Below are 22834 nucleotides of genomic sequence, written 5' to 3' on the forward strand. Positions count from 1 at the left end.
CACTCCCACCCCTGGGCCTTTTAAATATTAAATTAAATTTCTTTTTTTTTCCAGCATACTCAGTAAGGTTACCTTGGGTTAATGATACCTATTGGCGTTTCTTTCATTACTCGGTTAAGGACAGACGTAGGTCTACTCATTTAAAAAAAAAAGAAATATCATATATGTTCTATTTAATAACCCGCTGAGTTTGGTTGTTTTATTTAACTCACGAGAATTGCATTTTGGAAAATGTTTTAGCAATTCAGTACTTTGGTGTTACATTTAACACGTGAACACGAACCACAGCCACCACCGCCCTTCATAGACAATACGTATCAACCAAAGTCGACTTATTGTATTCGCTCATAAAAACAAGGTAATTAAAAAGTCTTGTGACAATTTAAGCGCAATTTCCTTATGTTATCTAAAAATAGCTCTGTCGTAGCGTAAATCAAGAGCAGGCCAGGGTTAGTAAAACCATTGGTTAGTTATTAAAACGTTTTTTATTAATTTTTTTTTCAGTATTTTACATGTTTTATTTACAATAGAGTTACATGACTAAAAACCATTGCGCGCCTAGCTACTGAACGTGATGACGCAGCCAGTGAACGTGATGGAGCAGCTATTGAACGTGATGACGCGTGTGGTGTGGTTGGAAAAAATGCCTACTAATTCGGTCCAAATTTTAATTAATTAAAAAAAAATGTTTGTGACCGAACGAAAGGATATTTTTGAAAACTTTCTTCGGCAATATTGTTCTAAATTATGGCAGGAATCGATTGGTATATGTTTCAAGTCGCTAAGTGGTCTGGTTGCCGAGATATGGGCCAAAAACTGAATTTTTTCGAGGTTTTTTGGCTTTTCCGGGAAATACATGAAAGAAACCCGCAATTTTTATGGCCTATGCTCATTCTCGTAACTTGCTTAACATAATTGCTTTTGGAACTAGTCATCGATATTGCTTCGTTGAGGAGGAGATACGACTTAAAGCCCGGACACACATTCATCCATACATTCATCCATCCATCCATTCCCAGAAATGACGAGTTAATAAACGCAATTCTCCAGAATGGAAATTGAAAAAATTGAGTACAAAGAATGCATCATTAAATGACCGTTTTAGTACCTAGATTATTATGTCGCTATGAAAATATGCCACACTTTATGTTAATATAGCTATACAAGTAGATTAACTATATTTTAATGTTTAATATCTAAAATAAATATTATTTTACAACTCTAGTTAGATCTACTTAACTAGTTAGCGAATCGACTGAGGTTTTTTTCAAACAACTAGACCTAGGATGAAAATTGTGTGTTTCGCTAATTAGTTTGTCCAGCTACTTTAGTTGGTCTGCTTCCGGTTAAAGGTTGATATCGACAACTTGTGTTTTATACATGATTTGAGAATAAAACATAATATACAAACACTTTAACTTTAACATCATTAAAATACAATGATTATTGAGCAAGTTGAAGCTCTGAAAACATGGTTGACGAATAAACTATCTCCAATGTAAGTACTGTTGTCCACCAAGCTGTTAGACCTTTTCAAGTCGGCTTCCAAGTGCCAACCACCACCAGGGACCACCATCTTCTAGAATTCTAGATCTAGATGAGAAAGATTCTAGATTTCTATTCTTCTTCACAGGCAGATCTAAATCTATTCTAGATCTAGATTCTAAGCTCATTTTCATTTTTAGAAATGACTTAAATGTTCATTTTGGGGAGTTTGCGGTATCTAGATTCTAGATCTAAATTTTTAATTAGTAGATCTAAATATCGAAAATTCCCATTTTCAGCAGTGAGACCTTTGTTAATCAAAATAATCAGTGGTCTTGGTAAAATATGAGGTAATCTATCGTTTTAGCGTAATCAATTCGGCTACAGTAGAAATGTGCGGGAGAGGTAACTGATGAATATATTTGTTTAAATAAGTATAATTTAAGGCGATACATACACCCGAAAACTGATTTTAACATTTTTTTAAATTTAAATTCAAAACATGCAATGTATAATAACAACAACCAAATAACAAATATAAAAAGCTGTATTATTTTTGAAAAAAATAATTTTTCTGACTTTTATTGAAGATTTTGGGTCGTTATGGTACAAATTTATAAATTCACAAAAAATGCAATATCACAAAACTTAGTTGACAAAACTCAATAAATTTAAGTAATTACATTGAACATAATGTACTGAATATAAATACATGTGCTCATGAGCCTGTGAGTAAAGGAAAATCAACAGTTGACAAAAAGATGAGGGTACCCCCCAAATTTTACCATTTTTTGGGGGTTTCCTGCACACAAACAGCCATAAAAATCTTAATATACAGCCCTAATACATTTCAACATGTAATTATGTAGACAAGACCACACTGAATCAGTATGCCAAATTTGAAGCCTCTAGTTGCAGAACTTTTACTTGTATTGCCCAAGTCCTGCCTGAAAAAAATTAAAACCGTCAAATTCAGAAAAATGCAAAAATAACACAGAACATCATTAAAAAAAAATTGAACATCATTAAAAAAAAATTCAGACCTAATTATAAGTTATTAGACAGAGTTTATATGTAGACATACAACATAGGCATATGAAAGTAGCACTCCCACTGAAAAAAAAATGCTATTACCTTACCCAAGTTCTTTTGAACTGACCCACCCCCCTTAAAAAAATATAAGAAAATTTACCTAATATTCATAAAACCTCAAAATCAACACTGTGTACCATCTTCTTTCACTGTGTAACATCTAATCCCCCTCCCTGTATTAACATAATTCATTCTTCTCTTGTTAATAGTTTAATTTATTTTACTTTTAGATTTTGAAAACCTAATGTTAGTGGCGTTTCGGCCAATTTGATGAACCTAAAACCGTCACAATCACTAACAATTCCCTTGTACCAAATCATTAACTTCACAATCTTTACAGTAACAACTGCCCCATCTCATGCAACCTTTATGATGCAGCCCTTCTGACTATTGTTTATTTTCCATAGCTAGGCCAATGCAAAAATTTAATTTCAGTAAAACAATAAAATAGTTACATATTTGGATAGGGGCTGTCAATCTGATTACAGATCAGTTTGAATTTTCAAAATCTGACCATAAACAAAAAAGTTATGAATTTTTTAGTCATTAAAAAGCAGCAGTTTTTTCAGACAACCGGGGTAGACCCTGAAAGAGGAAAAATACTGGGAGGGTATGGACCAAATTTTTAAGCGTTTTTCACTAAAAGTGGTATAAAAGCCAAAATACTTTATCAATTGATGTAATTTTAAGACATTTTATAGATTTTTGTATGCTGAATCCAATGATGCTATTTTAAAAAGTGTCCTTCGATTACTCAACCTACTAATCTCATAGATTATGTAATACCCCCCTTTCAACTTTTTTTAAAACATCTAATAATCAATGTGATAAGAAGTCATTCTTTAAATGTAACGCTATTTTAATCTATAATATGACATTTATATATGCTGAAGCTAATGGTAGATTTAAAATGGTCCAACATTGTTACATAACTATCAAATGTTAAGGTTATGTAATCCCACCCTTTGCTCAAAATATACCATGAATTTGTTTTAAAATCACTTTTGCTCATTGTCAGTTAACTTCAAGTTAATAGCCTACTAGAAGAAAATATAACTAATCAAGTTTTTCAATACAAAGAGAAGAATGCTATAGTAAATTTGTGATTATGTAATCTATGTGCAATACTAAAGGCCTACTCTGTTCCAAAATTTAGGCCTATCTCATTATAATTATATTTCTTGTTATTTTAAATATCTTAATCCTTTTTGCTATAGAATTAGTCTAGTTACAAATGTGTCTAATCAGAATCAGAGTGTGCTTTATGGTAATTACGTAATATTATTACCCATATTAAAGTTAATCATTTTTACAATGTCAATAAAATAAACTTTGGAGGAAAATTTTTTTTTTAAACTTGCACAAGATATAGTTAAGTTATAGATATATAACATAAATTTATATTTATGCCCAATGTTTATGCTAGTAGTAAGTAGGTTTATGTATTTTGTAAGCTTGCCAGTAGGCCTTTTACAATTAGCAACTTTCTTAAGAAAAAAGCACGTGTTTGAGTGCTTGACTGTGTAGATCTTGTAGACTCTAGAAATTGTGTAAGATTACCGTGTTTGCCTATACACAGACACGTGTACCACCACCAGCTTTTGCCTAGATTTAGTTCAATCAGACGTGGGTAACCAGGTCTTCTGACCAACCAATTTTATTGCCCTATTACGTAAACACGACCGCTGGTTAGGCTAGTCGGCCAACCCGATGAATGTGTCAGATGAATATTATGTAATCTCAGAGACAAAAGTCTGGCAAGATTTCCTGATCTATGCCCGAGGGTTAGTAACATCAACTCCACAAAGTGAAGGGGGAGGGAGGTGGGGTATGAAACCACCGTGTACCGTACGGGTGTTATACAACATCAAATGCGATGCTCGTCGGCTTGTCGCGTCTCGGACTAGTGGGGGCGGGTGAGGCTAAGGGTGTTACGTTGGGTGTTACATACCGTGTAGGATGGTCAGTGGCTACCCCCATCCACCCCACCCCATTTTGGTCGATTTGACAAGCTAGTAACCCCCACGTTGTTAGTGGTAATAAAATTTGTAGAAAAGAGCCCCGGATATAATTTAATTTATTTTTCAGCCATTTTTACGAAAATGTAATGTACACAATCACAATAATGAAACGTTACACGAATCACATCACAGCATTGTTTGATCGGGCCGAAGCTATTCGGATTAATTTCTAAAGAAGATTAATTTTGACGATTAGTCCTCTGCCGTAAATACTAACAAAACTTTTGTTTGACGTTTCAATGGGTTAAGACAAAGTTATGCAACATGTCTGTGTGCTTATAAATGTAAAATAGCAATAGCCGTCGAGTCAAACACGGGAACACATGTATCTATCTTTAGACATTGTTTATAGTCTCATCCAATCGGATCAAGCGCCTAGCGTCACGTGACCACACACTCGGCTGTGCCACACGATGTGTAGATCACCAATCAGTCGGACGGCGGCCGACGCGTTAATTTTTATTTTCGTTCGGTTTTAAAATGTATGGACGGCTTTATTACGAGGTGCTATAATACATGTCATACATTAAAATAAACGTCGAGATTTCGGGAATACAGCTCATGGTTCAAATGTAAAATATGTCCAATAATAGACCGGGAAACTTGGTTCAACTTTGCGATCCGATATCTCCAAAAGTATTTAACTTATTTTGACCACGAACCCTGAGCGTTATACGTCTACATTTAATGTATTCGTCTGCCAAATTTAACTGTTGTAGTACGTAAACTCGATACGTGTATACAAATTTTGTAACGCGTCATCAGGTTAAAAACGGCGATTCGAAGCACAGCAGGGCGGTTCAGTCAGTCAGCGGTCGGCGCGTCGTGTTTATATTTTCGGTCCACTTCAAAGTCTATAGACGTCCTTATTATAGGGCGTTATAGGACATATGATACATATTAATAAACGTCGAGATTTCAGGAATACAGCTCAGGGTTCAAATAACAAATCGGTCCATAAATAGCTCAAATAACTTAGTTTAACTTCGCGGTCTTATATCCCAGAAAGTATTTAACATATTTTAACCAAGAACCCTGAGCGTTATACGTGTACATTTAATCTATTCTTCTACAAAGTTTCACAGTTGTAGTACGAAAACTCACAGAGTCTATAGACTCCAAGTAACACCCCCCTTTTAAAAAGGTGAAAAAGCCTCCCCCCTAATCGGCACGTCGCCGCGGAGGGTAAAAAATGCGATTTAATCGGCGATTTCTTCAACGTGTGAAATAATACAGAAATCAAACTAATACAGTTAAAAAGGTTATTCAATTACGAACAGAATGATGTATAACATGTTAATATAAACACAATAAAAGCATGCAAAAAACAGAACTAAACATGCAGGGGGTAGGGAAAAGCCGATTTGTCCGATTTTCTCGGCAGCGGGATTGGCCTAGCTATTTTCCATTGAAAGGTAACGTCCTGACCAGTCCGTAACTGACGATATCAAATTATTATCCATGAAAATGTGTACAACTAAAATTTACCTATCAGATATTCCATTGCAGATTTGGCCCTTGTCAGGTGTTCTCATCTCTTGTTGCTAGCTGTTATTATGTGAATAAAATGAAACTTAGGTTAGCAAATGCATAGCATTCGGAAAAAAAATGTTAATTTGCCGAAACCTAAAATGCATGAAGAAACTGACCCATAACTACTAATCAATACTGTTATTATCAAATTCTTGTATGTATTTAATTTTAGGACCACTTACTGCTGCTTATTGCTAATTCTAATCAACAATATAATCTAATACTTTATTACTGTAATTTTCATTGTATAGGCCTGAACTTATTCTTACCAGAAGTATATTTTTAGGTATCCAAAAAACTTCGGTTGTCTTCTCCAACAACTAAATACTATTCCTTTTTTGTTTGGCATCTTCTGTCAGCTGCGTACTGTGCGTGTAGGTCCATCTGTAAAAAAAAAACAAGCTAAATGTATGTACTTTGTAAGATTGTAAGACTAAACTAGATCTAGATCTTGTATTATGAAATGTATTAGAATCTAGTATTATTGTCTAAATCAGAAAAAAAACTAGATTCTAGATCTAGATGACGCATATTTATTATTAATTTCAATGATTATATCTACAGTAGATAAATGATTAAATAACTAAATTGCCTCTATTAGTTAGTTTCTAGATCTAGATAGAATCTAGAATCTAGATCTAGACTTCTAGTTCTAGATCTAGATATCTAGATCTAGATCTAGCGTCTATGCCTAGATCTAGATTATCTAATTTGCGCTGATTGGTCTTTTTAAATACGCTTTAGCCGTATTCGTAACATAATTAGGACTGAAATAAGATTTCTAAAATAAATTTAACTTACCTAAGTCTGGTTTTGATATCCAAATGACAATAAACTTGCGAAATAGTTCAAGAATGTACAGTGATCGCATTAGCAAACAAAAGTTAGCTGCGTGTTTATCAGGCTAGGCGTCGCCGGAAGCGATGCATCGTGGGTCTCGGTTGATGACAAAATGTCAAATTTTAAACAAGCGGACCAATCAGGTTCGAGCCAAAACGAAACCAAACCTACTGACCAATCAAAAGACGTCTTCTTCAAATTTTAGTATGCTAATAGAGGTCATGTCCTTCTTAGGTTAATTTTAAACATGTAACCTTTGGCCGGGCGAGAGGCTAAGCTTTCGATTGATACCAAACATGGCGTAGTAGTTTAGTATTATACATCGGGTATCTAAGCACAAAGTAGCTCGATTTTCAGCTTTTCCCTAGAATTTTGAAGGACCCCACCCTAGTTTAATAATATTTTTAAATAGTTTAGAATTTTATTTTAAAGACAACATTAACAGAAAACGATTTATTAGATATTATTTTAATAGAATTTGCAAAAAACCCAACTACGATATAATTCATAAAAATATCGATATTGGGACCCGTGGAGTACCTTAAGTCAAATGTTACAAAACATAACAGATAATTGATTTAATATAACAATCACTGACCAAAACAATTTAAAATATCATGAAACTAACTTTAAACAAGGTGTTTGAGATAAATATTAGCAGATAAAAACAGCGGCCATCTTTCCAAATAAAATTTAGAGTAGTTTCCCTGTATACACATGTCTATTCGTATGTATATTGTGTTGATTTTGTTGTTGAATATACATAGCTGTCTTGTTTAATAAAAGTGGGACAGAGGGCCGTCTTCTTATCTTTAATTTCAATTGAAATTAAGGCTATGTATGTATGTACATCCAAGATCTCAAAGACTTTTGGGAGGTCCAACATTTATTAAACCCTTTTGTACTGATTAACTTGTCAATTATTAGGTCGTCCATATTCTTCATAAATGACGTTGGACTCAAAATATGGGACGGTGTAAAATATTTTTTCAAAAATGATGAAGAATATATTCGTGTTCGTTAGAAATTGTGATTAAGGGTTCGGGTATAGTAGAACTGCGATATGATGTTAAATCATCATCTTGCTTTTAGTAACTATTGGGTGAGAGGGAAATCGTCGGGAAAAGTATGAAGTCATTTATGGGCGATCCATTTAATTAAGCCTAGTTGTTTTTTTTTGTCTGTATTAAGATTATTGTGTTTTTTAAAATAGGTTCAAATTTTAATTAGTTACATTTGAATACCACATGGTTTGTTTTTTTTTTGGTTTTTTTTTTCCTTCTGCTATCATCAGTTTTTTTATTTCTTCAGTAGTCAATGTTTACCCCTCCCCACCACACATTATTACAACAACGAAAAACCACCCACTATATATGTCATAGCGTAGATATATAGAATTAGACTAGACGAGTAGAGGTTACCATAGGACGGTACGAACTTGACAGTAGACGATTTGGTGCGAGAGTATTGTGCGCGTGTTCAATAAAATTTGTGTGGCGTGAGTGTGACGTGAGCATGGTGCGAAAATGTACCGATGACGTAAGACGCAGCAGTGAAGTTAGTTGGGGGTTAGATATAGTAGAAGACGGACGTATTTTTTGATATTGTACAAATGATCTATAAGTGTGTGTTAATAAAGTTCATGTTATTTCATAAACATAGTTGTTGACATTGTTAATTAGTGTCTGCGGAACATAAGAGTGATTCCCGTCCTCCTCACGAGTATAATGGTTGCCGTAAGAATAGTAGTAGATCAGAATATATTGAGATTATATATAAATCCCCCCCCCCATCACAATATAGTGATATCTCCCTCTAGAAAAAAAAAAACTAGATGAACCTATAGTTCGTAGGAAAATTAGAATCTATCACTTAAAAAAAAAAGAAATACGTCATTTTTCTAAACCACGCCGTTTCATCCCCCAATAAGCACAACGTCACAAAGTTCGCGGCGCGTGTGACGTCATTTGTCATTAGGCTAATGTTTAAGAAAGAGATACCGCGTAATTAAAAAAAAATCAAAACAGGCACTAAATGACTATGACGATGAGACTAGCGACATTTAGCCTGACGAATAGATCTAAATTACTTTAGTTCGGTGAATTATATTGGTGTTTAATTTATTACAGTGGCATGATGTTCTCCCTCTACTATACAAATTCACGTGCTTTTAATTTCTGCAACATGCTGCCCTGAGATGTTCGGCTCTAAAATGCCCGTGACACAGCGGCTTCGGTAAATGCATTTAGGCTCCCGGTCCCACCTATAAACGTCTGTCCATTAAGCTCCACGCAAAACGTGTGATTAATATGTGGACATAAGCGGCGCTAGTGGTGGTGTCAACAGGGGCCAAGCTCAGGTCTTAAGCTAAAGGTGCTCCGCACTTCATAAAAGACAAAATTGATGTTCAGATATCGTCGGACTCTGGCGTTTTGCCGACGGCCGTACTCCTAATGCACAGTCTTAGAGGCTGTCCACTGCTAACACTATTTTATGTTAAATTTAAGCCAATACTGAGCTGTGGCTTTACATTAGCTCAGTGGCGTAGCGAGGTCGAGTGTCACCTGGTGCGGCACTTAATGGTGTCTTGGACTCTTGTCGAATATTGTTGACAGGAGCTACTTGGTTTGAGCCTTATTGTCAGAAGTTATTTCATTTGGAGTCAATATAGTGCGGCTTATTTTCGTCGGTAGGCATTTAGTGGCAGGCCCTTTTTGGCGGGGATGATGTGCTCAGGTTGTTAAACACCGCTTAGGACAACAGGCATGCAATAGTTATGATCATTCGTTATGAACAAATGTATGCATGAAAACGAACGCTTTATGTTCCTCAATTTCATTGAGCACAGCTTTAAAGAAGATTCCAAAATAGACGTCACGCATCACCCCCCCCCCCCCCCCCCCCCCCCCCCCCCCCGGACCACCCTGCGTAAGTTGACGGCACATTAGCATAGCATATGTGACATCGTTTATGGATAACACCATATAACTCATTTTGGGTATTTGGTATCAACATTTTGACAACAAAGGTTATTCAAAATGTATATAGGACTTGACATCTACCATAAATGACATCGCACACTTAAGGGGTGGAGTAACTGGTTTTGAGACGACGTTTTACGCGGGAAATGGGAGGGGTAAGAAACGTGAAACGTTATGTATTTCGCCAAATACAAAAATGCTGAATATATCGTTTTCATTAGAATTATGGCTTGACTTTTTAACAGGCAGGGCAAAAAGGTAATTTTCGACATTACGACTATTTCGTAACGGCGAAAATGAGGGGGGGGGGGGGTTAAGGTGAAGAAAGGTCAAAAAAAGGGACGTCATTTATGATTAAATCACTAATTAAAGGAAAAAAGCATGAAAATATTACATGAAAATAGCAAACAAACAAAAACACAAACAATAAGAATTAACTCAAACTAATATTTAAATAAACATTAGATATGTAGTGGTAGCTCTATAAAAATAGGGAGTATTTTAATGTGTAAAAATTGCATCTCATAATAATAATTCTAGAACTGATGTTTATTGTCAGTCAATTAAATTGTTTAAAGGGCAGAATTAAAAAAAAAAAACGCATGCTTTGTATTTAAACACAAGACTAACGTATTTAATAGCAAACATCAATACATTTCCATACAAATAGAAATTAAAGGGAAATGACTCAAAATAATATTTTCTTAAGATGGCCGCTGTTTTTAATAGCAAATTTAGTATCTGGAACATCGATTTTAAACCTTAATTTCATGACATTTTTATTGATTTAAACCTTAAATGTGGTTTAATATTCAATTATCTTTAGTAATTTAGTAAAATATGCAAAAATATATTCACATCTAAGCCATATTTGATAGTTACCTTATCCCTACATTACTAGTGACGGCCGAATTGATTACGCTAAAGCGATAGATTACCAAATATGAAGTGCAGGAAATACCAGCGGGATTATGGGTAAATAGTGAGACCTAATTCGCAAGACTCAAGACATTTTGGGTAGGCTAAAACTCCATTCTATCGTATTTTATTCCCCGCTTATCATCCTTAACGAGCTACTGATAGTGGCAGCGTTGGTACTGTCAAATTCACAAATTATGAGTTACTGAAAAGTAGAAAATAAAACAATTAAATAGCTGCGTATGATACGCCGCGGGTCGGCTCGTTATATTATAAAGGCCCTTTTTCAAACATTTTGCACACAAACACAAAACAACCAAATACAAAATAATGAGAATATACGATTATTTAGTTAATTAAGCTGAAAAATAAATGGAAATATTATCTGTACGAGGTAAGGAAGGACTGTTCAGGGTAAGGAATAAAGTGTAAACTCTTTTTTGAAGTAAGATATTAAATAGTTATAATGCGATAAATAAAAAGTGAATAGGCCTACATATTCTTATTTTCCACTGGCTGAATAGTGCAAGTTTTCCTTTTCAATGTCAAATAATAACGAAACTAGGTGCTGTTAAGAGTAAACTAGTGTAAAGGTGTTTAAGGTTGGAAAATTACTCTACATCTAAATGGAATATTAGATAATTATTTATTTTATTCTTTTGTGCTAAAAAGCAAAAACTGGTAACTGTATTTTTAAAATTAAGTTTACCGTACAGTTGATGGGGGTCATCTATAAATGACACAACACTCCTAAGAGTTAAGATGGAGGAGAGGGGGGTAGATTTTGTTGAGGGGGGGCATGGGTGTTCAGGAAGTAAAGTACTTTAAAAAAATTATTTTGCATTTTGCAAATAGTAATTAAAATGTTTCACTTTATTCAAAATATTACCTTCTGTTTATGTTTTTCAACATAAGTTTACTAATTTCAATGAAATTTTTTAGCTGTGATGCTGAACCAAGTGCTTTGGCAAAATATGTTTGTGCTTTAGTAAAGAAAGACAAACCTGAACAAGACTTACGTGATATTTGTGTTGATCAGCTGGATGTTTTTCTTCAGCAGAGTAAGTATTGTATTGGGGGGGGGTACAATTTACTCTATCTTTAAACCTTTAAGATTTTTGCTGTTTGTTTGCTTTTTGTTCTTTTTTTTTCAAAATGGATTACATTTACATTAAAATTTTGATGTACTGTGGATAATTTCAGATACAAAACCATTTGTTGATGAGCTGTTTGAGGTTCTCAAATCTAAACAGTACATTCCACCTGCCTCTGAAAAGACTCGGCCTGTTGTAGTAGCTGCACCTATCAAACCAGAAAATAAGCCAGACATTAAAACTCCTCATCTTTTACCAGGAAAGGATAAAGAAGATGCACCAAAGAGGAAGTTCTCAGAAGTGAGACCTATTATATATAAAGACATTTGTTTTAGAAACTATTGTTCTGTTACTTAATCTGATTTTTTATTTCTGTATTAATCTTAGAACTGTTAATACCCTATTTATTGTGATAGAAGTCAAATTTACTTTCCACTTCAAAAACGTCTATCTCTTAATTATAGATTTCCTCTACAACTGATGATAAGGAAAATAAAGAAAGTTCTGCTGTTATATCACTGACTGGTACAAAAGAACCTTCTAGTGATTTTAAGGAATCAAAAGATATCTCAAGAGAACCTCGAGCAACTTCTCGTGATGCTCGTGATAGAGACCCTGAAGGCTCTAGGGATCGCAGGGACTCTTGGAGAGATGAGAAAAATAAAGAGGGTATCAGGGATGCTCGAGATATCATTAGAGAAAATAGAGAGAGAGTTGACAGATTGGATCCGCGTGCTGACACCAGGGAAGTCAGGGAACCTCGGGACCGTGACCACAGAGACAGAGAACGCGACTTTAGAAGGAGGCGGACACGGAGCCGCAGTATAAGTCCTAGAAGAAGAGAATAGTAAGCTCATTTTATCCAGTTATATAAACCATGGTCTTCACTAAAAGTTCAGATATTTACAATGAAAAATTTCTTATGCATTTTACTTTAGTAGTTACTCAGTAGGTCATTAAAATTGTATTAAAATAATTACTCTGATATTCTTTGTTCACTTTAATAATCTTCTTATTTTTAGTGATGACAGAAGAAAAAGATATGATGAAAGGCCTAGATATTCGCCAGATAGGAGATGGGGGCGTAGAAGGAGTTGGTCTCGTAGTCCAAGGAGAGTTCGCTCTCCCATTGATAGAAATTTAAGGGCCCGGTCAAGGAGCCCCAGACTCAGATCAAGAAGTCCAAGATATCGGCCCTTCAGATCTAGAACAAGGTCACGGTCACCTAGGCCCAGATCGTGGAGCAGACTTGGCAGCCCTGCTAGGCTAAGGACTAGGTCACCATCCAATGGTGGGTGCAAAAACATTTACTCATATTTTAAAATTCTTAGTTTGGATTGCTCTTTTATTAACCGTATTTTTTATTTTATTTTTTTATTCCTATCTTTAATGACAGGTTAGCTATAAATTTTATAATAATGTTAGAATGAACAATAACTAATACTTTTTCATAAAGGTAGTAACTCTAACTTAAATACCTAACATACATATATATTTAAGCCCACAGTTTTAGTATTACTGTTTACTTACTATATAAATAATAACAATTTTATGGGTTTTTGATTTTCTGGTTTCACTTTACAGTTCTGTTTGCTTTTCAAATATCATGCATGCTTTTTTTTTTCTCTGTATACTATATTCATTTTGTTTAAGTAAAAACTTGAACATTTGATTGCTACTCCAGATGTGTATACAAAAGCTTTCCCTCAAAAAAATGTGTGCCAAGTTAAATTTTCTTACAAATATAATATTGTTTAAGTTAAAATCAAAGCAATTTAAAAAGTAATATGTTCATTTAACTTGTATAAAAAGAATTTATTTTTATATTTGTGATTGCAAAAGAATGAGATAATACTGACAAAACTATGAAAATTCAGTCATTAAAATTCAATTTTTTGCTGCTATTATGGTCCCAGATGTAGCTCCAATAACTTAACAAGTATTTTCTTATTAAAAAATCTGATCTTTTTTTTTTTTAATAATCCTATTGAGCTTACTTATACTTATTCGAATTTTTCTGATTTTATTATTAACCAATAATACGACAGAAATAATTTAAAAATATAATTATCAATATATTTGGATAGTACGACAACCAGACAGTCGAGGTTCCACCCCTCTTCAAGACAATGATTATATCTCTTCATCAACCAATGATTTACCTGCAGTTACTAGCACTGTAGGATTTCGTGCTGGTGAAGAACGTAGTGATAATAGAATACCTACAAATTTGGATGTTCCTCCACCTGTATTCCCCACTAATGCAAGACTTCGTTGCCAAAACTTTGAAGGTAAACCCAAAAGTATTCATTGCACTCCCAGTCTTTTATTCTTTAAAAGAAACTTCTTTAGGGGTAAAAGCAATAAAATTCTCAAAATGTTTGTCCCATGACATCTGTAGGTCTCCAAAAATCCTTGTCGTAATGCTTGGTTTAACTGCTAAACCACATCACCATTTACCTGCAAACATCCCTGTAATGATGCTTGGTTTAACTGTCAAACCTCATCACAATTTACCTCAATATTTCCTGCAAACATCCCTTTAGTGATGCTTGGTTTAACTGTTAAACCTCATCACAATGTACCTCACCATTACTTTCAAACATCCCTGTAGTAGTGCTTGGTTTAACTGTTAGATATCATCACCAGAAACATTGTAGTGATGCTTGGTTTAACTGTTTACCATGATTCAAAAGCTCTGCTCTGTTAAACAGCATCAGTTTCATTTTTGAGGTATGGGAGAAAGAAAAGATTACAAATATGCAATACAAGGCTAATGGAGACTTGACACCACCCCCCTACCTGTAGTTGTATTACTTGCAAAAATATCTTGCTATTAATTTATTAATTGTGTATAGATACTTCATACTATTATTTATAACAAAACTAGGTTGTATTTTCAGATATATTTTGCCACTGTTGTATCTAGGGATAGTTGAGTATCCCAATGAAAACAATGTTGGGAATAATCAAATTATTTAGCCAATGATTTGTTTATCAAGCAAAATTATTTACTTCTACATAATTTAAACACTGTGTGGTATCTCATGCCATTATAAAGATAACTGAAATTGTGTATTATTTTACAATATTAATGCTTGCAATATTCAAAGGGTTGCATTTTATTTTTTCCCTATATGTTGTGTCTACAATTTTTAAGTTGCTATTTCCTCTTTAAAGTGTTGCACTTGCGATGCAGCACTGAGCTATCCAGTATATTAACATTGAGAACTAATTTAATCATTTTCATTCCTTTTTTTTTATTTATTCATCCCTAATATGGTACCTTCTCAAAAGAATTTAGAACTAAAAAATATTTAATAGAAAAATTGATTGGGTTTTTTTTTTGTAAACTATGTATTTGTGGGTTGATTTTTTTTCTCTATTGTGTGTGGGGGGAAGGGGGGGGGGGGGGGGGGTGGTTGTGCAATACTTTTAACTCAAACTCTTTTATCAAGGTCACTTGTACCATAACCCACCAGTTTCTCTTCTCATGGGCCTTTACCAAATAAGATTTCAACTATGGGCTCATTGACATGCTAGATAAACTCTGACTAATAATACACCTTCAGCTGCCAACTTGAGGTGCTGAATGCTGCACCAGGAACACCTGTAGCAACATAACAAATGTAACACCTGTGTTGTCACCTTTGTGTCCACCATTAAATTCATTGTATTTCTCCAGAAAAGGGGTTTTGTATGCTGGGTGATGTATGTCCATATGACCATGGCTCAGATCCTGTAGTGGTGGAGGATGTCTCAATACCCAGTGTTCTACCTGGATCTAATGGCCCAAGTAAGTTCAACCCTGGGGTAGTATCTTTTTTTCCTGCATGGTTTCTAACTGTATTGGTGGATGGGGCTTACATGTGATGGGGCTTAATTTTTTATCACCTTATGTTATTTACTTTTACCATTCAGGTTTTCTTTGTTTTAAAATGGCACCAGCTATTGCTATGATTATAAATGCTGAAAAGTTTCATGAATTATCTAAATTTAAAAAAGCATGCTATTAATGTAAATGTAACTTTGTACTGCATAATTGCTTTGTGGTGTACTTCAGGCATAGCAGCTGCATCATCTGTTGGGTTTATCCCCCCTGATCTTCGTGTTCCCCCACCTGGTCATATAGGGATGCGTATTAACTTGAATCGGCCTCCACCAACACATGGTAAAATAACAGCTTTTTTGCATTATAATATGTGGTGGTTATGGTACAGAAATCTGTAGTCAATAGATGACCTATGAATGCATTGGAGTTACTTCATTAAAAAAAAAAATGTGTTAAAAGATATATTATTAAGTTTACTAAAAACCAAATTGAATAACTTGTAACAGTTTAAACACCTACTGAGATTATTTTCCAAACAGTTGAGCCATATTTACCTGAAGCCCCCAGGCTTCAAGGTCCACCTCGAGTACCTTTCATCAGAGGGCCACCAGATTTGAGACAGCCACCTCCTGGTATGATCTTAAACAGACCACCCCATCCAGATCAATACTACCCACCACGCAGAGAAATTATCATGAACAGACCTCTTTTATCTGACGATGCAGGTTTGTCTCTTGGTACTTTTAGATGTGTACTTGTAGTCAGATTTCTGTGTGAAGAATGTCACAAACATGTCATTCGGTTTAAAAATACAAGTGTGTTGTTTGAAACATTTCTTTGTAGGATACTTTACAAACATGACATGTTAGAAAAATACAAGTGTTCTGTTTGACAGATTTTTTTATATATCACTAACATGAACTTATGTTTAAAACTTGTGTCCACCACAGCTGATAATCTGCAAGAATCTTCTAGAATAGTCATTCCAGCAAAGAGACCTTACATTGGCATAGACAGTGATCCAAATCTTGTGACTGGGCCACCTCCCCCTAGGATGGCCTATGTCAACCAGCATCACAGTATGTTTGGTGTCCCACCACAGCAGCCACTGATACCACCACAGCTACAACCACCACAGCGCCGGGGATTTGATTACAGCAGGCTTGGAAGTATGGTCATTTTAGCACTCTTTCGTTGAAGAAAATTTGTTTTGGTTATTTACTTTCTGCTATTATAAATCTTCCTCAGTTTTGACTCTTGTAATACAACTACATTTGTGTACTTGTATTTCTCTTATAGATAGAGGAAGCATCAGACCACAAGTTCCTCGTCTACCTTATAAAACTGGAAATTTAACTTTAGAAGTTCGCAAGATTCCTCCAGAGTTCAACAATATTGCCAAGCTCAATGAACACTTTGGAAAATTTGGAAATCTCACTAATATTCAGGCATGTGATTAATATTTTTCAAGATAATTAGTACATTTAGAGTTTAATAAGATTGTTTCAAGCTGATATAATAAAATCTTTTTATAAATTGTCTTTGTTAGGTCAAATATCAAAATGACCAGGGAGCTGCATTAATCTCATTCTCCAATAATGGGGAAGCAACAGCTGCTTATCGCAGTCCTGAGCCTGTGTTCAACAACAGATTTATCAAACTTTTCTGGCACAACCCAGAAAAGCAGGTGGACATGGATGGTGAGACAGAAAGCCCTGTTGTTACTATGAGGGAGGATGGTAAAGATGTCAATTTACCATCAGCAGTTACAGGTGGAAGGGTTGGAGATGGGGTAAGTACACTTACACATTTTTAAAATGCATATATATATATGTAAATGAGTGACCAGTTGGAGAACAAAATGTGTGTATATTTAACAAAGCAATTTGGCTTTATTTTCGTTTAGATTGATCACCCTTCATTGGTACTACCTGTACGCCCAAACATACCCCCAGCCCATAAACTGCAGCTAGACAACACAAAACCAAAAGTAGGAGCCCCGGAGCCTGTAGAAGCTACTCCTGGTAATGAACCAGTTGAAAAGGTAGGTACAGCAGAATAAACACTTACAAAGTAGGATATTGTAATCACTTAAAATTAATAGTTATAGGCCTAATAGTTAATTGATTTCTTTATTTAAAACTATGAAGTATCTTGTGATTTGTTTAAAGCTGTGAGTATGACAGAGACAAATGTTCCACCTGTGTTCACTGCCTCTGTTAGATAATACTGATGAAAATATAAAAATTTTTTTTTTGTTTCAGTCTATTGTGTATACATCATCTGTGGGCAATTTAAAAAAGACAGTATTTAACCCATCTGCCACTGTGCCGCCTACAACCACAGTCAAACCAAAAGGTGCGGTACCTTTCACTAGTCCCACTGCTGTTAAAACAGCTGATTATGTCTCAAGGATGGAAGCAATCAAAAGACAGGAAGAAGACAAAAAGGTAACTTGTTCTTTTACTGCTAACTAAAAGGATTTGTGATAAATTGTTTGAATGTGAAGGAAAATTGTTTCATTATTAACCAACAACTTTTTTTTCCAGCTTGCTACAGTCAAGCAAGCAGAACTTGAAGTGAAGAAACAAGAATTACTGTCAAAACAAATAGAACAGCAAAAGGTTTGTTTAGTATTTATTTTTTTCTCTTGTTAGTACTTGTTCATTGTACTTTGATAGAAAAGAAAACAGTTGAAATTCTTATGGTTTAAAAAAAAAAAAAATTATTGATGCTGTAGACTAGGTACTAATGTGGGTGGCAGAAGTAGTGGGGCATTAAGGACCATGTATTTCAAGATAAAGTATAAATTTTTCTCTCTGCTCAAAAGCACCTTTAAGATTATATTCAGAAAGGTGTATTCTTCTCATTACCAGATTCTCATTGAGACATTAGAGAAGAAGAGGAATGTGTTAAGTGAGGAAGAGAAAAAAAGTCTCTTACAGGTAATGTCAACATCATAGTCAAGTAGTTTTTTGTGATGTTTTATTTCCGTGTTATTGCTTGACTACATATTTTTGTAGAAACATTATTTTAATTTAGATAATAATTTACGCTATATAATTTAATGGGTGCTAAACTTTTATTTAATTATACTTTTTTTGTTCAAAATTTTGACTTTTTTAATACGTTTATTTAGGCTTTGCGTACAATATCTGATGCTATTGATAAAGTGAAGTATGGAACAGGAGCAAAAAAGCCACCTGCTACGGGTGCTTTTCCAACTCCACCTCATGCTCAGTTTAAATATGTTAGCAGCCAAGAACATGTGGTAAAGATTTTGTTTGCTTACTGTATAAATATTTGACACAAGTATTGAGTATATATTTTTTCATTTTGGGTTAAATTACAATTGTCCCATACTTACTTAGATGAAAAATCATTTAATTTTACAGCAGCAACCAGCGCCAATTCCTGCACAACCAATGTATGGAAGAGGCAGGGGCTGGTCTGGTGGTAGAGGTGCTTGGATTCCTAGAGGGCGTGGTAGAGGCTTAGTACAGTTTGGAGGTCGCACCCATCTTGACAATCGTCCAAAGACAGTGGAAGTTAAAGGGTTTGACCTGGCAGAACTTGAAGAAATCAAAGCTCATTTTTTGGTCAGTTTTAATTGTCCATTGTATTGTTTTTTGTCAGACTGATATAAAACAATTCTTGTTAAAATGTATGTAAACCTGAAATTAATCTCTTCATAGTAGTAAGTATAAAAATAGTATATATGCATCACTTATGTACATCAAGGCAAATCTATTTCTACTATACCATTACTATACTATATTCATTTCATTTTTTCCTCCACAAATTTACCACATAAAACTTCAGTTTCTTTTTAATTGTTTGGATTTCCATTTTTTTTTTCACATGAGGAATTCTTTCTCTCCCTCAGAAATTTGGTGAAATTGACAAAGAGGAAATAGTTGAGGAAATCCCTAGTGCATTTTTTACATTTTCTTTGAGACATTCAGCTGAAATGGTATGTGTTACAAATTTTTTTAAGTTATACATTCCAGCTCTATTGGGTTGTGTATTTTTTTACTTTTATTGTTGACAACTTTACTATAAAGGCTCTCAACCCTGTCTTTCTTTCATTTATTAAAAAAATTTTACTTAAATTATTCTTTCTCCAAGGCTGTGGCCCAAGGTGCCAAGTTTAAAAAGAAGATACTTGTCGTCAGATGGAACCAGATCACACCAAAGATAAGTAGAGCAGAATCAACACAAAGTTCAGAAGTTGATGAAGATGTAAGCAATGTTTTGATTCTCTTTTAAAGTTATAAACATTTTCTTCCTGTTTTTAAGATTCTTTTTATCAAATAGATTTAGATCTTTGGTGGCACATTTTATTTTTAAATAATTAGTTTAAAATTATTAATGTCAGTGAGTTGAGTGAGTATAAATTAAATATAAAGTACATTAGAGCAGTGGTTATTTGTATAACTGATTTCTTTTAGCTGTCTGTCAACCTGGAATCATTGGACGATGATATTTTACTAGAGATGAGTGGAGAGGAGAAGCTTGAGAACTCTAACACTGACTCTTTGTCAAGTGCTGTGCCGAATCAATCTCTAGAGCCTAGCAGTGCTGCATCTGAGGTACAGGAAATGGAAGAGGATTCTCGCACATTTGTAGACAGTGTGAAAGAAGACAAACCATTGGTGGTTGAGAGTAAGTCAGTCATCTATGAGCGCAGCCTTAGTGAGGATTTACTAGCAGGAGATGAAGAGCATTTTAAGGCTAGTTACACAGATGAAGAGGATGATGAAGATCATATCACTGTAACACTGTCCAGCACTGCCTCCACTACTCCAACCATATACACCAGTGGTGCTAGCTATAACGCTGCAGTTAGCATGGAACAGGAGACTCGTGATATCATAGAAGAAGAGGACATGAATACAAATCTAGATTACAATGAAGAAGGCTCGTGGAACTGATGCTAATTCGTTGTTAGATTTTTATTGTGTCAATTTTTATTTTTTTTGTTAATTAAGGGCTACTTGAAGCAGATTTTATTTAGATATCATTATATGCCTATTTTAAATGTTTCTTTCTGTTTGAAATGTAAATGCATGTAATTGAAATCTTTTGTTAATTACAATATTGTCAGAGGTTTAATTTTTATTAAATAAAATGTCTTGAGCTTCTAAAATTAAATAAAAAATCAGAATTTTTTACTTTTAAGACTATTTGTTAAGTTAAAATTTAAATGAAAGATTAGCATTTAGAGATAGCAGCAAATAAGATTGTTCAGTAAGGTTTCTATTCATTCATGTTTTTATGTACTGTAGTTGTTTTTCCATAAATATGCTGTTGGCATTCTGCTCATCATTTTATTTTATGACTCCAAGGGTTATTGATTAAATGGCTGCATTTATGTTTCATAAAGATACTGCATTTAAGATTGTCTTGAGGTTTTATTTTTAAATAGTTACAGGTACAAGTTACTTATTCATTTACATTAATTTCTAAAAGTTGATGCATTTTTTTTCAATTATACATTCTCATTACATTGTAAAATAAATTGTTTTATATTATTTTTGTGGTTTTTTTATTTGGCTTTCAGACAAGTTTAGAATGTCTTCAATTTATAGTGATCTATTATTTGTATGTATTTTTGTAAATGTGTGAATTTCCACCAATCTGACATGATGCAAAAATTGTACATGTACAGTATCAATAATGCGTACACGTTAATTGGTTTTTTTGTGAAAGGAGAAAAGTATTTTGTAATCTAAATGCTTTGAAATTTCAGATATTTTTGTTTAATAGTTGGAAAACTATTAGTCAGATATGTTTACAGTATTTTTCACCCATAAATCATGTTTTCTTAGTAAATATTAAGTCTTTACCCCTATTCACTATGTTCTAAAATGTTCAATGTTTACCATCTCACTAAGTTTTTTTTTAAAAGCTGTTTTAAAACAATGTAAATTGACCCGAATGACCCTCAACAAGTGTTAGTGAAATTCTTCCCTATGAAATCTAAATGTGAATATATGAAAACTCACCCTGGTAATTTTGCACTGCATCAGATGTGATTCATGATTTTGTCATAGACAGAAAGTTGTTTTCATTTGAATTAATTTATTACCTCATGTAGTATCTCTATAGGCCATTTTAAATGAAGTTTGTTGTATTATCCATGAGCTTCTATTATGTTAAATGTTTATTTTTAACTTGTTTGAATTCCTAAGTTACCATTTAGGTTAAAATTATTTGATTGACCATTTCTTTTTGCTTTAATCTGTCAATAAATCTGCAAATCTCATATCATGTTATTTACATTATTTAATGTTGGGTTTTTTGTTATGTTTATTTGGCCAAAAAAATATTGAAAAAAAAAATGAAAAAAAGAAGATAAAAAAAAAGATTTATGAGAAAAATTTCATGAATTCCATTAAAAAAAAAGACCAAAAAAAAGGAAAAAAAACATGGAAAAAAATTGACAATTATTGTCTTCATGCTATTATTATAAACTTGTTTCTAGTTTTTCTTATATAGCTTTTGCTGGTTACCAGAATCAAATAGTGTATTGCTTTGTTTTTATAATTGTTAGTCTGCTGTGGATGATTAAATTATATTTTGTTATACTCAAAAGTAGGTTGAAGACTTACTTACTTACTTACTTAGTCCTCTTTGCTCCTTATGGAGCATAGGGCCTCCACCATTTCCTTCCATTTCTTCCTATCCTCGGCTATTAATTTTGACATCTCCCAAGACATCCCTATTGGCTTCAGTTCTTCAAGAAGACTCCGCCTCCAGGTCTGTCTTGGGCGCCCTCTCTTCCGCTTTCCCTGGGGGTTCCACTCAAGCGCTTGGCATGTAACATTTGTGTGAGCCTTTCGCAGTGTGTGACCCACCCAGCGCCACTTCCTCCTAGGTTGAAGACAGCTGGGCATAAGTGCATCCCTACACTTATCTCTTACTATTGATTCTATGGAATATTCTCTCTTCACAAAGTTGTGATTACAAAATCTGTTTTACTGATCGTTTTTAACTTCCATGTTAAGAGTGATTTTATTTTAAATACTACACCCA

At 34.1% G+C, this 22834-nt stretch overlaps 1 protein-coding gene and 1 long non-coding RNA gene across 2 annotated transcripts; one reads left to right on the plus strand and one right to left on the minus strand.

Moving 5' to 3' along the window:
* The first annotated feature begins 1332 nt into the window (after positions 1-1332).
* Positions 1333-22064, plus strand: LOC131937825 (RNA-binding protein 26). Its single transcript, XM_059295502.1, has 21 exons — positions 1333-1498; positions 11813-11931; positions 12074-12264; positions 12429-12811; positions 12987-13255; positions 14052-14255; positions 15650-15760; positions 16028-16135; positions 16336-16521; positions 16747-16965; positions 17096-17244; positions 17346-17588; positions 17703-17840; positions 18061-18246; positions 18346-18420; positions 18673-18741; positions 18936-19067; positions 19192-19395; positions 19683-19769; positions 19925-20038; positions 20248-22064. The coding sequence occupies exons 1-21, from the start codon at positions 1440-1442 to the stop codon at positions 20728-20730; spliced, it is 3729 nt and encodes a 1242-aa protein (XP_059151485.1). The 5' UTR covers positions 1333-1439; the 3' UTR covers positions 20731-22064.
* LOC131937862 (uncharacterized) lies at positions 1993-7292 on the minus strand. Its single transcript, XR_009386259.1, has 4 exons — positions 6933-7292; positions 6401-6515; positions 6087-6146; positions 1993-2432 (listed from the first exon to the last, which is right to left on the minus strand). It is a non-coding gene; the product is annotated as an uncharacterized LOC131937862 (long non-coding RNA).
* Positions 22065-22834: the final 770 nt, after the last annotated feature.

This window comes from Physella acuta, unplaced genomic scaffold, assembly GCF_028476545.2.
Source record: "Physella acuta isolate Inbredline_101_S28 unplaced genomic scaffold, ASM2847654v3 ptg000017l, whole genome shotgun sequence".
Taxonomy (NCBI): Eukaryota; Metazoa; Mollusca; class Gastropoda; family Physidae; genus Physella; species Physella acuta.

Coding starts and splice junctions, on each gene's coding strand:
- LOC131937825 (XM_059295502.1), top strand. CDS start 1,440: ATGATTATTGAGCAAGTTGAAGCTCTGAAAACATGGTTGACGAATAAA. Junction 12,812..12,986: donor AGTCCTAGAAGAAGAGAATA/GTAAGCTCATTT, acceptor TCTTATTTTTAG/TGATGACAGAAGAAAAAGAT. Junction 19,396..19,682: donor AAATCAAAGCTCATTTTTTG/GTCAGTTTTAAT, acceptor TCTCTCCCTCAG/AAATTTGGTGAAATTGACAA.